Below are 12984 nucleotides of genomic sequence, written 5' to 3'. Positions count from 1 at the left end.
AGTATAGTCTATAGTCTAGCCTGTAGTCTAATATATAGTCTAATTTATAGTCCTGTCTGTAATCTAGTCCAAGAAGACTTTGCAGTTTTTTGAACATTTTTACTCACCTGTTCTATAACATTGGAATCATGCAAAGCCTTCGAAGTCTTTCTTATTAAATTACTCTGACCATGTATGGGCCCTAAAATACCACTCTCAGCAAAATACTTCTGGGCCGCATCAAAGTTGGCGTCTTCACTTAGACTGGCTGGGGAACTTTGACCCGGTAACAATTTTGTAGTCAATAAAGGACTAGAGCTGTTAGGTTTACCCAGAAAAAATTGTGTTTCACCATGAGTTCTTAAATCAAGTGATTTTTCCGAATCCGTAGTAGAACCTCCCGAATCAATTTCATGAGATCTTTGCAAAAGTCTGCGACGTTGTGCAGTGGAACGTGTCGCTAAAGGGGTACGACGAATCTCACACTGTGGTGAATGTTTAGGAGAGATTTTCACTAAAATGTCGGGATGTACAGCAACATCTAGAACCTGATACTGACCTATATTGGGTGAAGAGGAACGTTTGGGTTGTTTAATTTCCACTTTGCCACCACGCGTTGTTATAACGGTGTCTTGATTTTGTAGTAGAGGTGTTTGTAGCAGAGACAAAGATTCCCGAGAAGGATGTTTATTTTCATCGGTGAAAATAAAATCGGTATCGGGATGAGAATACGATTGAAATAGTTTTTTCGCCGAAGATTTATGTAAAACTTCTGAACGTCTGGGCGAAGGTACGGGTGTTGGTTTAACTAAAGTTTTTGCGTTATAAGCTTCTAGCTGAGGCGGTGAAGAGATTCGCGGTATCTGTTGAGCTTTTGAACGTGTTAATGTTACAAGTTCCGTTTCTTGACTGACGTTTGATTTAGCTAATTGTTCAGTATTAGCGGCGATTGCTAAAACTTTTGTTGCTGTTGTTGTTGATGTTGCTGTAGTTGTTTCAATCGTTGTTGTTGCTGTTGTTGGCGGTGTCTCTGTGGTGGGAGAAATCAATTGAGTATCAAAGCTGGCCGTTAGACTCTCTTCTCTGGATAGATAAGCCGAGGTGGCTGATGATGTTTGTGTGGAGAGTGAATGAAAACCCGAACTTGCGGTTAGTTTTGCTGCACTATCCGATACCGAGGATGCCAGTGAGAGTTCTGTATTGGAAGAGGGTGACATAGAGAGATGCAAATTCTGTTGTTGTTGTTGTTGCTGCTGCTGGTAATAAAGCGATTGATTATGTATGGTGGCTTGGGTAATTGTTGTTGCTGCAGCTAGTGCTGTTGTGGTATTATCAATTGAGGCGGCACGTGAGCCGGCTAAATGAGTAGTTTCCATTTCAGTTGAAGTGGTATTGGTGCCACAATTACATTTTGCAAATAGACTACCACAAGTATGGCTCTTACGAAATTTCATACGAAAATTACTAGCCCTCGAGGCACCCAAAGAACTGATGGCAGTTCTCGATGTTGTAGTTGTAGTTTTTGTAAAAGATATGGGTGATACACTGCCGTATTGTTGCTCTTTAAGATCCTCATCATCTTGGGACTTGGATATGCCTAATTTGGGCTGTTGCTTGGACGTGGCTTGCAGCAGCTTCGTATCTTTCGCTGTATCATTATTCATTTTCATCATTTTTGGTACTTGCAGCTGATTGTTACTTCTACTTAGGGGCATTTTATGTTTAATTTCTGGGACATAGTCCTTGTTTTGCTTTTGACTTTCTATGACTTCTTTCAATTGACGAGATTCCTCCATTAGTCCGCTAACGGTTGATATGAGTGTTTCAGTGGCTGTTACAGCAGATTTCATAGCCATTGCTGAAGATGAAACTTAAAGGCTAAAAAGCATCAAGCAACATCTGAAATAGAGAAGAAGAAAGGAAAAGAGTTAGAAATTATTAAGATCGAAAGCTTTCAGACTTGATCAGATCTAAACTTTCCGACATATTTGCATAAAGCTTTTAAACGTCAAAGTTTGATCTGCTAAACTTTTATATATCAACATCTTTAAGATTCAAATTATATCATAAATTGAGGTTAATGACGTTTTTAATAACAACAATAAACGTAATCTAACTTAGAATCAAATTTCTTAAGATAATACTTAATAATGACAACAACAACATTAATTTATTAAGAGCTTTCATCTCGTGAGATATATATTTCTCTTAATTTACTAAATATCAATTCAAACTTAAAAAATGTCATTCATCAACAAACTAATATCAAAAGATCTTAACTGAAAATGTCTTTAAAAAAACTCTTTATATAATCTACAAAAAAATTCAAATCTATTTATAGACTAACAGTCTTGAGACTTACTTAAATTAACATAAATTCTAAGTATTAAATTGCCTGTTCACCCCCTCTTAAAGCAATTTAAAATTCGCATTTTATATTAGTTTAGTTTTGTTTTTTCTTTTACGTGGGATTCTTGACTTAAAAATTTAAGTTATTTCATCTCTCTAGACAGACGGACGGACGGACTCTCGAAAATAAAAATCATATCAAATGTGTATCTTTGTATCTAAACTACATTTAAACATATGCATGTATGTATGTATGTGTGTGTATAATTTTTTGTTTATATTATTTTATTTTAATATATTGTGTGATTTAATTAACATATTTGTGTTATATATATATTTATATAAATGTGAAATTTTGCTTCAAATTTGTCTTAAAATTTTATTTATTTATATATGTTTTTTTCTTCACACTTTTTATACAATTGAATATCAATCAGAATTCAACCAATATTTTATTTGAAAGTACAAATTTGAAGTTGAAAATAAATCTTGAAGAAAACTAACAAAAGTTCAAGGTGAAGAACAAAAGAAATTAAATCATTTTTTTTACTAATTTTTACCAAAACTTAGTTTTACCAAAACCTAGTTCAGTTCTAGTTCAGTTCTAGTTCAGTTCTAGTTCAGTTCTAGTTCAGTTCTAGTTCAGTTCTAGTTCAGTTCTAGTTCAGTTCTAGTTCAGTTCTAGTTCAGTTCTAGTTCAGTTCTAGTTCAGTTCTAGTTCAGTTCTAGTTCAGTTCTAGTTCAGTTCTAGTTCAGTTCTAGTTCAGTTCTAGTTCAGTTCTAGTTCAGTTCTAGTTCAGTTCTAGTTCAGTTCTAGTTCAGTTCTAGTTCAGTTCTAGTTCAGCTCTAGTTCAGTTCTAGTTCAGTTCTAGTTCAGTTCTAGTTCAGTTCTAGTTCAGTTCTAGTTCAGTTCTAGTTCAGTTCTAGTTCAGTTCTAGTTCAGTTCTAGTTCAGTTCTAGTTCAGTTCTAGTTCAGTTCTAGTTCAGTTCTAGTTCAGTTCTAGTTCAGTTCTAGTTCAGTTCTAGTTCAGTTCTAGTTCAGTTCTAGTTCAGTTCTAGTTCAGTTCTAGTTCAGTTCTAGTTCAGTTCTAGTTCAGTTCTAGTTCAGTTCTAGTTCAGTTCTAGTTCAGTTCTAGTTCAGTTCTAGTTCAGTTCTAGTTCAGTTCTAGTTCAGTTCTAGTTCAGTTCTAGTTCAGTTCTAGTTCAGTTCTAGTTCAGTTCTAGTTCAGTTCTAGTTCAGTTCTAGTTCTAGTTCAGTTCTAGTTCAGTTCTAGTTCAGTTCTAGTTCAGTTCTAGTTCAGTTCTAGTTTTTCTAGTTCAGTTTCTAGTTCAGTTCTAGTTCAGTTCTAGTTCAGTCTAGTTCAGTTCTAGTTCAGTTCTAGTTCAGTTCTAGTTCAGTTCTAGATCAGTTCTAGTTCAGTTCTAGTTCAGTTCTAGTTCAGTTCTAGTTCAGTTCTAGTTCAGTTCTAGTTCAGTTCTAGTTCAGTTCTAGTTCAGTTCTAGTTCAGTTCTAGTTCAGTTCTAGTTCAGTTCTAGTTCAGTTCTAGTTCAGTTCTAGTTCAGTTCTAGTTCAGTTCTAGTTCAGTTCTAGTTCAGTTCTAGTTGAGTTCTTGTTCAGTTCTAGTTCATTTCTAGTTTAGTTCTAGTTCAGTTCAAGTTAAGTTCTAGTTCAGTTCTAGTTTAGATCTAGTTCTGTTCTAATTCAGTTCTAGTTCAGTTCTAGTTCAGTTCAGTTCTAGTCCAGTTTTAGTTCGGTTCTAGTTCAAAACATTTTGAAAACTCTTTCAAGAAAGTTTGCTATAGATTTCTCGAAATGGACTTTTCTCTTCCCCAATCATTCTGATATATAATAGTCTTTTGTCTTGTTCTTATATATTTTTCCTCCCTAAAGTAGTCTTTACTTTTAAGGTTTTTAATCGGTAAAGTGATCGTGAGATAATGTTAATAACATTGTTCTGTTAAAATAAAATAGAAAATATTACATATTCGATAAAAAATCAATTAAAAACATTTAAAAGAAATAAAATTGAATTAAAGCAAAAAACTTAATTAAGTTTTTGGTGACTGTAGCGTTTAGCTGCCATAGTCTTTAAATTTAAACACGCCATATTTTTTTAGTGTCTAATAACGAAATTGACTTTAACTTTTAAAGAAAGTGAAAAACGATTAATTAAACATTTACGTTTAGCTTTTCTTTTATTTGAAATGTTTAACAACTGTTACCTTTTGTTTGATTGTTTTTTTTAAGGAAAAATAATTTAAACAAGAATTTTTGTTAATGACAAGTGTCTATATAGACACTTGTCTAAGTGTTTGATATATAACATATTTTTTTTAGTGGATTCAACCTCCTTTACTATTGAGGCATGTGTTAGTCTGGCGTTTAGATATTTTCTGTTCCTTTGACACGCAATATTTTTTGAAGAATATTTTCATTGAGAATTTTTTTTCTTGCACATGTTTCAGTTATACTATTTACGTAAATATTTATTTTCACGTTTCACTTTTTAACTTTTTCAATGATTGACTGACTGTTAAGCAATTTTTGAAAATTTTTGTTTAATATTTGGTCAAATATTTGGACTCTCTCTTATACGAGAAGTATATGTGTGTAGATGTATGTACTGTCAAAACAAATATGTCTCTATATATTGTTTTAAATTATTTTTTTCATTAATAATTCTTTTTTTTTCTATTGTTTTTTAATTGCGTATTTTTCTTGACTACTGTCAAGGCCAAGTTTATGTTTGTTTTTCTCATTATGACATAAAATTAACAAATGTTTGAAATTTCTTTTCAAATAAATAGAATATCTATTCCACATTTTAATTAAATTTAACAAGCTTTTATTTTTTGTTTTTTTTTTTCTTAAAATTGAACATTAAATCTAGATAATGAAATAAATGAATTTATATAGAAATAAATAAATAGGGCGATCTGGAAATAAAATCAACCCACATACTAAACTGACATAAATGGCGTCTAGTTTAATTAATTTCCGTTTTACGATAACTAAAAAATTTACTATAAATAGCAAACTACAAAACATTTACTAAAAAAATTAGGTAATTTACTGTATAGACTAGACTATAGACTAGACTACAGACCAGACCAGAATAGAGAATAGACTGTAGACCTATATATACTATACTATAGAACAGACTGTATTTCCTTCCAAAGATTGTTTTTCTTTTTTTTTGAGTGAAAACATAAAAGTCCATTTTCTGGCTAAACTAAAGGAGCTAGAGCCAAAAGAATGAAAATCTATGATCACTTATAGTTCTTAGTAAAAAGTGATTTTTTAGTCAAAACATAAAAGTCTATTTTCTGGCTAAACTAGAGGAGCTAGGGCCAAAAGAATGAAAATTTGTGATCACTCATATTTCCTAGTAAAAATCGACTTTTTGAGTCAAAACATAATCTACATAATCTATTTCTACTAATCTATTTTCTACAAAAAATCGATTTTTTGAGTGAAAACATAAAAGTTCATTTTCTGGCTAAACTAGAGGAGCAAAGGACAAATCAATAAAAATCTGTGATCACTTTTTTTGAGTGAAAAGATAAAATTCCATTTTCTGGCTAAACTAGAGGAGCTAGGGCCAAAAGAATGAAAATCTGTGATCACTTATATTTCTTAGTAAAAAGTGATTTTTCGAGTGAAAACATAAAAGTCCATTTTCTGGCTAAACTGGAGGAGCTAGGGCCAAAAGAATAAAAATCTGTGATCACTTATATTTCTTAGTAAAAAGTGATTTTTCGAGTGAAAACATAAAAGCCCGTTTTCTGGCTAAACTAGAGGGGCTAGGGCCAAAAGAATGAAAATCTGTGATCACTTATATTTCTTAGTAAAAAGTGATTTTTTGAGTGAAAACATAAAAGCCCATTTTCTGGCTAAACTAGAGGGGCTAGGGCCAAAAAAATGAAAATCTGTGATCACTTATATTTCTTAGAAAAAAGTGATTTTTCGAGTGAAAACATAAAAGTCCATTTTCTGGCTAAACTAGAGGAGCTAGGGCCAAAAGAATGAAAATCTGTGATCACTTATATTTCTTAGTAAAAAGTGATTTTTTGAGTGAAAACATAAAAGTCCATTTTCTGGCTAAACTGGAGGAACTATGGCCAAAAGAATGAAAATCTGTGATCACTTATATCTCTTAGTAAAAAGTGATTTTTCGAGTGAAAACATAAAAGTCCATTTTCTGGCTAAACTAGAGGAGCTAGGGCCAAAAGAATGAAAATCTGTGATCACTTATATTTTCTACCAGAAATTGATTTTTTGAGTGAAAACATAAAAGTCCATTTTCTGGCTAAACTAGAGGAGCTAGGGCCAAAAGAATGAAAACCTGTGATCACTTATATTTTCTAGTAAAAAGTGATTTTTTGAGTGAAAACGTAAAAGTGCATTTTCTGGCTAAACTAGAGGAGCTACAGTCAAAAGAATGAAAATCTGTGATCACTTATATTTCTTAGTAAAAAGTGTTTTTTTTAGTGAAAACATAAAAGTCCATTTTCTGGCTAAACTAAAGGAGCTAGGGCCCAAATAAAACTAGAGGAGATAGGGCCTAAAGAATAAAAATCTGTAATCACTTATATTTCTTAACAAAATTTGATTTTTTGAATAAAAACATAAAAGTCCATTTTCTGGCTAAACTAAAGGAGCTAGGGCCCAAATAATGAAAATCTGTGATCACTTATTTTTCTTAACAAAATTTGATTTTTTTTAATGAAAACATAAAAGTCCATTTTCTGGCTTAACTAGAGGAGCTAGGGCCAAAAGAATGAAAATCTGTGATCACTTATATTTCTTAGTAAAAAGTGATTTTTTGAGTGAAAACATAAAAGTCTATTTTCTGGCTAAACTAAAGGAGCTAGGGCCAAAAGAATGAAAATCTGTGATCAAAAATATTTCTTAGTAAAAATGATTTTTTGAGTGAAAACTTAAAAGTCCATTTTCTGGCTAAACTAGAGGAGCTAGGGCCAAAAGAATGAAAATCTGTGATCACTTATATTTCTTAGTAAAAAGTGATTTTTCGAGTGAAAACATAAAAGTGCATTTTCTGGCTAAACTAGAGGAGCTAGGGCCAAAAGAATGAAAATCTGTGATCACTTATATTTCTTAGTCAAAAAAGTGATTTTTTGAGTGAAAACATAAAAGTCCATTTTCTGGCTAAACCAGAGGAGCTAGGGCCAAAAGAATGAAAATCTGTGATCACTTATATTTCTTAGTAAAAAGTGATTTTTGTGAGTGAAAACATAAAAGTGCATTTTCTGGCTAAACTAGAGGAGCTAGGGCCAAAAGAATGAAAATCTGTGATCACTTATATTTCTTAGTAAAAATCGATTTTTTGAGTGAAAACATAAAAGTCCATTTTCTGGCTAAACTAGGGGAGCTAGGTCCAAAAGAATGAAAATCTGTGATCACTTATATATCTTAGAAAAAGTGATTTTTTGAGTGAAAACATAAAAGTGCATTTTCTGGCTAAACTAGAGGAGCTAGGTCCAAAAGAATGAAAATCTGTGATCACTTATATTTCTTAGTAAAAAGTGATTTTTTGAGTGAAAACATAAAAGTCCATTTTCTGGCTAAACTACAGGAGCTAGGGAAAAAAGAATGAAAATCTGTGATCACTTATATTTCTTAGTAAAAATCGAAATTTTAAGTGAAAACATAAAAGTCCATTTTCTGGCTAAACTAGAGGGGCTAGCGCCAAAAGAATGAAAATCTGTGATCACTTATATTTCTTAGTAAAAAGTCCTTTTTCTAGCTAAACTAGAGGTGCTAGGGCCAAAAGAATGAAAATCAGTGATCACTTATATTTCTTAGTAAAAAGTGATTTTTCGAGTGAAAACATAAAAGTACATTTTCTGGCTAAACTAGAGGGGCTAGCGCCAAAAGAATGAAAATCTGTGATCACTTATATTTCTTAGTAAAAAGTCCTTTTTCTAGCTAAACTAGAGGTGCTAGGGCCAAAAGAATGAAAATCAGTGATCACTTATATTTCTTAGTAAAAAGTGATTTTTCGAGTGAAAACATAAAAGTTCATTTTCTGGCTAAACTAGAGGAGCTAGGGCCAAAAGAATGAAAATCTGTGATCACTTATATTTCTTAGTAAAAATAAATTTTTTGAGTCAAAACACTTATATTTCTTAACAAAATTTGATTTTTTGAATGAAAACAAAAAAAGTCCATTTTCTGGCTAAACTTGAGGAATTAGTGCGATTAGCCATTTCATTTCTTTTCACATAAAATGTTTCCATATTACGTTTATATTATTTTGCTCTCTTTAACACTTCATCATCGTTTAGATTTAAATTGATAATTCAAAGTGTCTTTGCCTAAACACCCAATTCATTCATTTCATCTTTTTATCTAATAAACTAAATTTATTGACAATTGTACACATGTTGATGCTAGAGTCTGCCATCACCTTACCCTGACATTAAGTACAGTTTTGAAAAGATATTCTTCTTTATTTTCCCCCATTAATCAACAAAAGATACAATATGTGAACAATGTGTGTTCTATATTAGCAAAAAAAATAAAACAAAATTATAAGACACAGAGAAAAATTTGATAAGTGGAATTAGTTGTCTGTACAGAACTAGTTGTTATTATATTAAGAAAGAGAATTTGTGTTAAAATTTCTCTCGGTGTTGTTGTCTATAGTTTAGTTGCCTATAACTTGGCTGTCTAAAATGTATTATATATAGTTCATTCAAGTGATTTATTTTTAAGGAAATTTCGTTTCGACTCATTTTCTTTTTGTTGCTTTTCGTATGTCTTTAGATCATTTACTATATAGATTTTAATGTCTCTGTTTAAACAAGTGCTCAGAGTGTAAGTAAATCATCTAAATAGTAAATTTATTTAAATTGCGTTGGTATTTACTTTGCGTAAAATTTAATTTAAAATAAAAATTATTTTTAAATTGATTTTTATTTATATACAGATTGGGTTGATAGTTGTTTTTGTTCTTTTTTTCTCCTTTTATCTTTAATTTAATCGTCATAATGTTTATGGTTCAGTTTCAAGATTTTTTATAAAAAGAACAACAATTTTAAACAAAAAAACCAAATAGATAAATAACTCATCTTTAGATTTCCTTAGAAATTGTTGTTTGGATGTTTGACAAAGACTTTAAATAGATTTTTTTACAATTAAATATGTTTATACCCTGCAGTTCTGAAAACTTGTACACTCTGTGGAATAGATCTACAGACTGTAGACTAGACTACAGACTAGACTATAGACTGGACTATAGACTAGACTATAGACTAGACTATAGACTAGACTATAGACTAGACTATAGACTAGACTATTGACTAGACTATTGACTAGACTATAGACTAGACTATAGACTAGACTATAGACTAGACTATAGACTAGACTATAGACTAGACTATAGACTAGACTATAGACTAGACTATAGACTAGACTATAGACTAGACTATAGACTAGACTACAGATTATACTATTGACTGGACTATAGACTAGACTATAGACTAGACTATAGACTAGACTACAGACTAGACTATAGACTCGACTCTAGACTAGACTATAGACTAGACTATAGACTATACTATAGATTACATAAATCAGTAGTAACAACTTAATCCGCTTCTGCTTAATCATCTGAGTTACAACTTGATCATTTTCTTTACAAATCCTTGCAAAAAGCTTTATTTCACTTGTTTATCATACTGACATTCCAATTTTTTTTTTTGGCTTCAAAGATCTCTATTTCCTTTTTAAGTTCTTTCACAAATAAAAGCTTATTTTCTACTTATTGACTTACCTCTTTCCTTTCTTTGCTACTTGCAATCAACAACAACAGCTTTCCGCTAAAAATCATCAAACAAGAGTACAACAACAATTAACGAATGGCCAAACTAAAGCAACACACCGACCGGCTTGAAAATGCCTTAATTATATTACATACTCTTCACTTATTTGTTTAATATATGCTAATGTTATTTTAATATTAAAATGTTTAACAACATTTAAATTTAATAAATATGTTAAAATATTAACAATTAATTGACTTTTAATGCGATTAACTAACTAAATAACTACAACAACACTTAACGAATGGCCAAACTAAAGCAACACACCGACCGGCTCGAAAATACATTAATTTTCTTACACTTTTTTCACTAATTTCTTTAACATTTTCTGGTATTATTTTCATATAAAAATGTTTAACAACATTTAAATTTAATAATTATGTAATAATATTTACAACTTATAAACAATTAATACGATTTTTTAACTAATTAAATAACAACTAAACACCAAAACGCCCGAACACTTGTTAAATTTCTTGAAAACTAAAAGAAAAATGCAAACATTGTTATTGTTGTCAAAAGTATGGATATGTTTATGTATGTATGTTTGCATGTGTGTTTGTTGTTATTATTTGAGAGGGGAGTTAGTTTGAGTTTAAGAAAGTGCGTTAGTAGTTTAAGAGCAATATACTGAAGAGATTTATTGTTGCAGAGTAAATATTATTCTCCCACTTACTCCCTTTTAGCAAATAACAACAAACACCTGCAGCTTGGTTTTTTTTTTTTTCTTTTTTTCTTTAAAGCAAGAATTAGTTTTTACGTTCCATGCCGTGACGAATCAGTTGCTTAGTATTTTTCATACAAACACATAAAGGCAAAACTAACGTTTAAACTGGTGACCGTAAGGCACGTCAAGGAACGTTAAAACTAACTGAGCTGTTAGTAGTTTTTTAGAAATTTTATAAGTGTTCGGTTGTATGGTAATTGGTGTTACATTAATTATTTAATAAATCATATTAGAAATGTATAAATGACAAATATTTTTACATCATTATAAAATTTAAATCTTGTTTAATAATTATGTGAAAAAATATCATAAGAATATATAAAGAATATTAAAGAAAAATGAAATGCAAAATTTTAAATAAAAATGTAAAAATATCAGCCGGTCGGTGTATTGCTTTAGTTTGGCCATTCGTTGAAAATAAGTGTGAGTACGTGTGTTTGTTGTACGTTAGTGGGTTTAAGGAATATGAAGAAAGGTCGTTTAAAACAAAAAGTAAAATGTCAAAATTTTTAAATGAATTAATAATTTGTACCATAAAAGTGCTGGGTAAGTGAGTAATTGACATTTAGTTTTATTTTAATGAATGGATCAAAATACTTTGTTTTTGGTAATTTAATGGTTATTCCAAGCTTAAGAACAAAAATTTTGAAGAAGGATGAGGATACTTTATTTTCAAGTCATCAATTGTAATTTAGAACTGAACTAGAACTGAACTAGAACTGAACTAGAACTGAACTAGAACTGAACTAGAACTAAACTAGAACTGAACTAGAACTGAACTAGAACTGAACTAGAACTGAACTAGAACTGAACTAGAACTGAACTAGAACTGAACTAGAACTGAACTAGAACTGAACTAGAACTGAACTTGAAATGAACTAGAAATGAACTAGAACAAACATGAACTCCCTATCTCAATATACTATGTTCATTGGGTTACTACACTTTATATCTTATAAATTAATTTAAATAATGTTTGTTATTTTTTTTTTTCGTTTGTTTAATGTTCTTACTACATCTTCTCTTGTTTTATTATTTCTAGTGCCCTCTGTTTGATTACCTCTAGTGTTAGTTTGTTGGTACTTTAAGTCAAGTGATTTAAAATAAAAAAATTGTATTTGCTTGTGATTTTTTAAAATTTTTATAAAAAATTCAAAAAAGTTGCTGTCTAAATAAGTTATTTTTATAGCAACAAAACAAAATGGAAAAGTTAAATAACTTTTAAATAAAAGCAAAAACAACAAAACCAAAAACACTTACAAATTAAAGAAAATATTTTAAGAAAAAAGAGCATGTGACCGAAACAGTGGGATATAAAAGAGATTTTTTTTTGAACAATTATATCGTTTAAAATTCTTATTCTTGAATTTATTTAGTTTTTTTTTTGTAGTAGACCGATTTAATGCTACTGCATTAGTAACACCATTGATTGACGTACATTGCAAAATACTTCTAACTATAATTCTAAAACAAATTTTCTATTATTTTTTAAGATCATTTACGTGCAAAGAAAATTAATTCATTATGTTTATAGGTAAAAAATTAATTGTAGATACACTGCAGGTTTGAAAGCAACATAACAGATTTTTAAAAACTTTTATTTCTTTAGACTAGTCTTTAGTCCAGTCTAGTCTATACTCGACTTCAGACTATAGTGTAGTCTACATTGTCGTCTACAGAGTAGTCTACAGAGTAGTCTACAGAGTAGTCTACAGAGTAGTCTACAGAGTAGTCTACAGTATAGTCTACAGTCTAGTCTACAGTGTAGTCCACAGTCTAATCTACAGTCCAGACTACAGTGTAGTCTACATTATAGTCTACAGTCTAGCCTATAGCTTAGTCTATAGTGTAGTCTACAGTATAGTCTATAGCCTAGTCTATAGTATAGTCTATAGCCTACTCTATAGTATAGTCTACAGTCTAGTCTATAGTCTAGACTATAGACTAGACTATAGACTAAACTATAGACTAGACTATAGTCTAGTCTATAATCTAGTCTATAGTCTAGTCTATAGTCTAGTCTATAGTCTAGTCTACAGTCTAGTCTATAGTCTAGTCTATAGTCTAGTCTATAGTCTAGT

The 12984-nt window shown here is 30.5% G+C and overlaps 1 protein-coding gene across 1 annotated transcript in view; it reads right to left on the bottom strand.

Annotated features, from left to right (window-relative positions):
• The window catches only part of LOC111681972 (A-agglutinin anchorage subunit), a 31001-nt gene that overhangs the window by 10530 nt on the left and 7487 nt on the right, over nt 1-12984 (bottom strand). The window contains exon 2 of the mRNA XM_046956105.1: nt 96-1878. Within this exon, the coding sequence (XP_046812061.1) occupies nt 96-1835 (1740 nt within the window). The 5' untranslated portion in view covers nt 1836-1878. The remainder of the gene's footprint in view (nt 1-95; nt 1879-12984) is intronic.

Source organism: Lucilia cuprina, chromosome 2 (genome assembly GCF_022045245.1).
Source record: "Lucilia cuprina isolate Lc7/37 chromosome 2, ASM2204524v1, whole genome shotgun sequence".
Lineage (NCBI taxonomy): Eukaryota > Metazoa > Arthropoda > Insecta > Diptera > Calliphoridae > Lucilia > Lucilia cuprina.
Note: the sequence above shows the minus strand (reverse complement) of the source record. Positions and strands in the feature narration are given on the sequence as shown.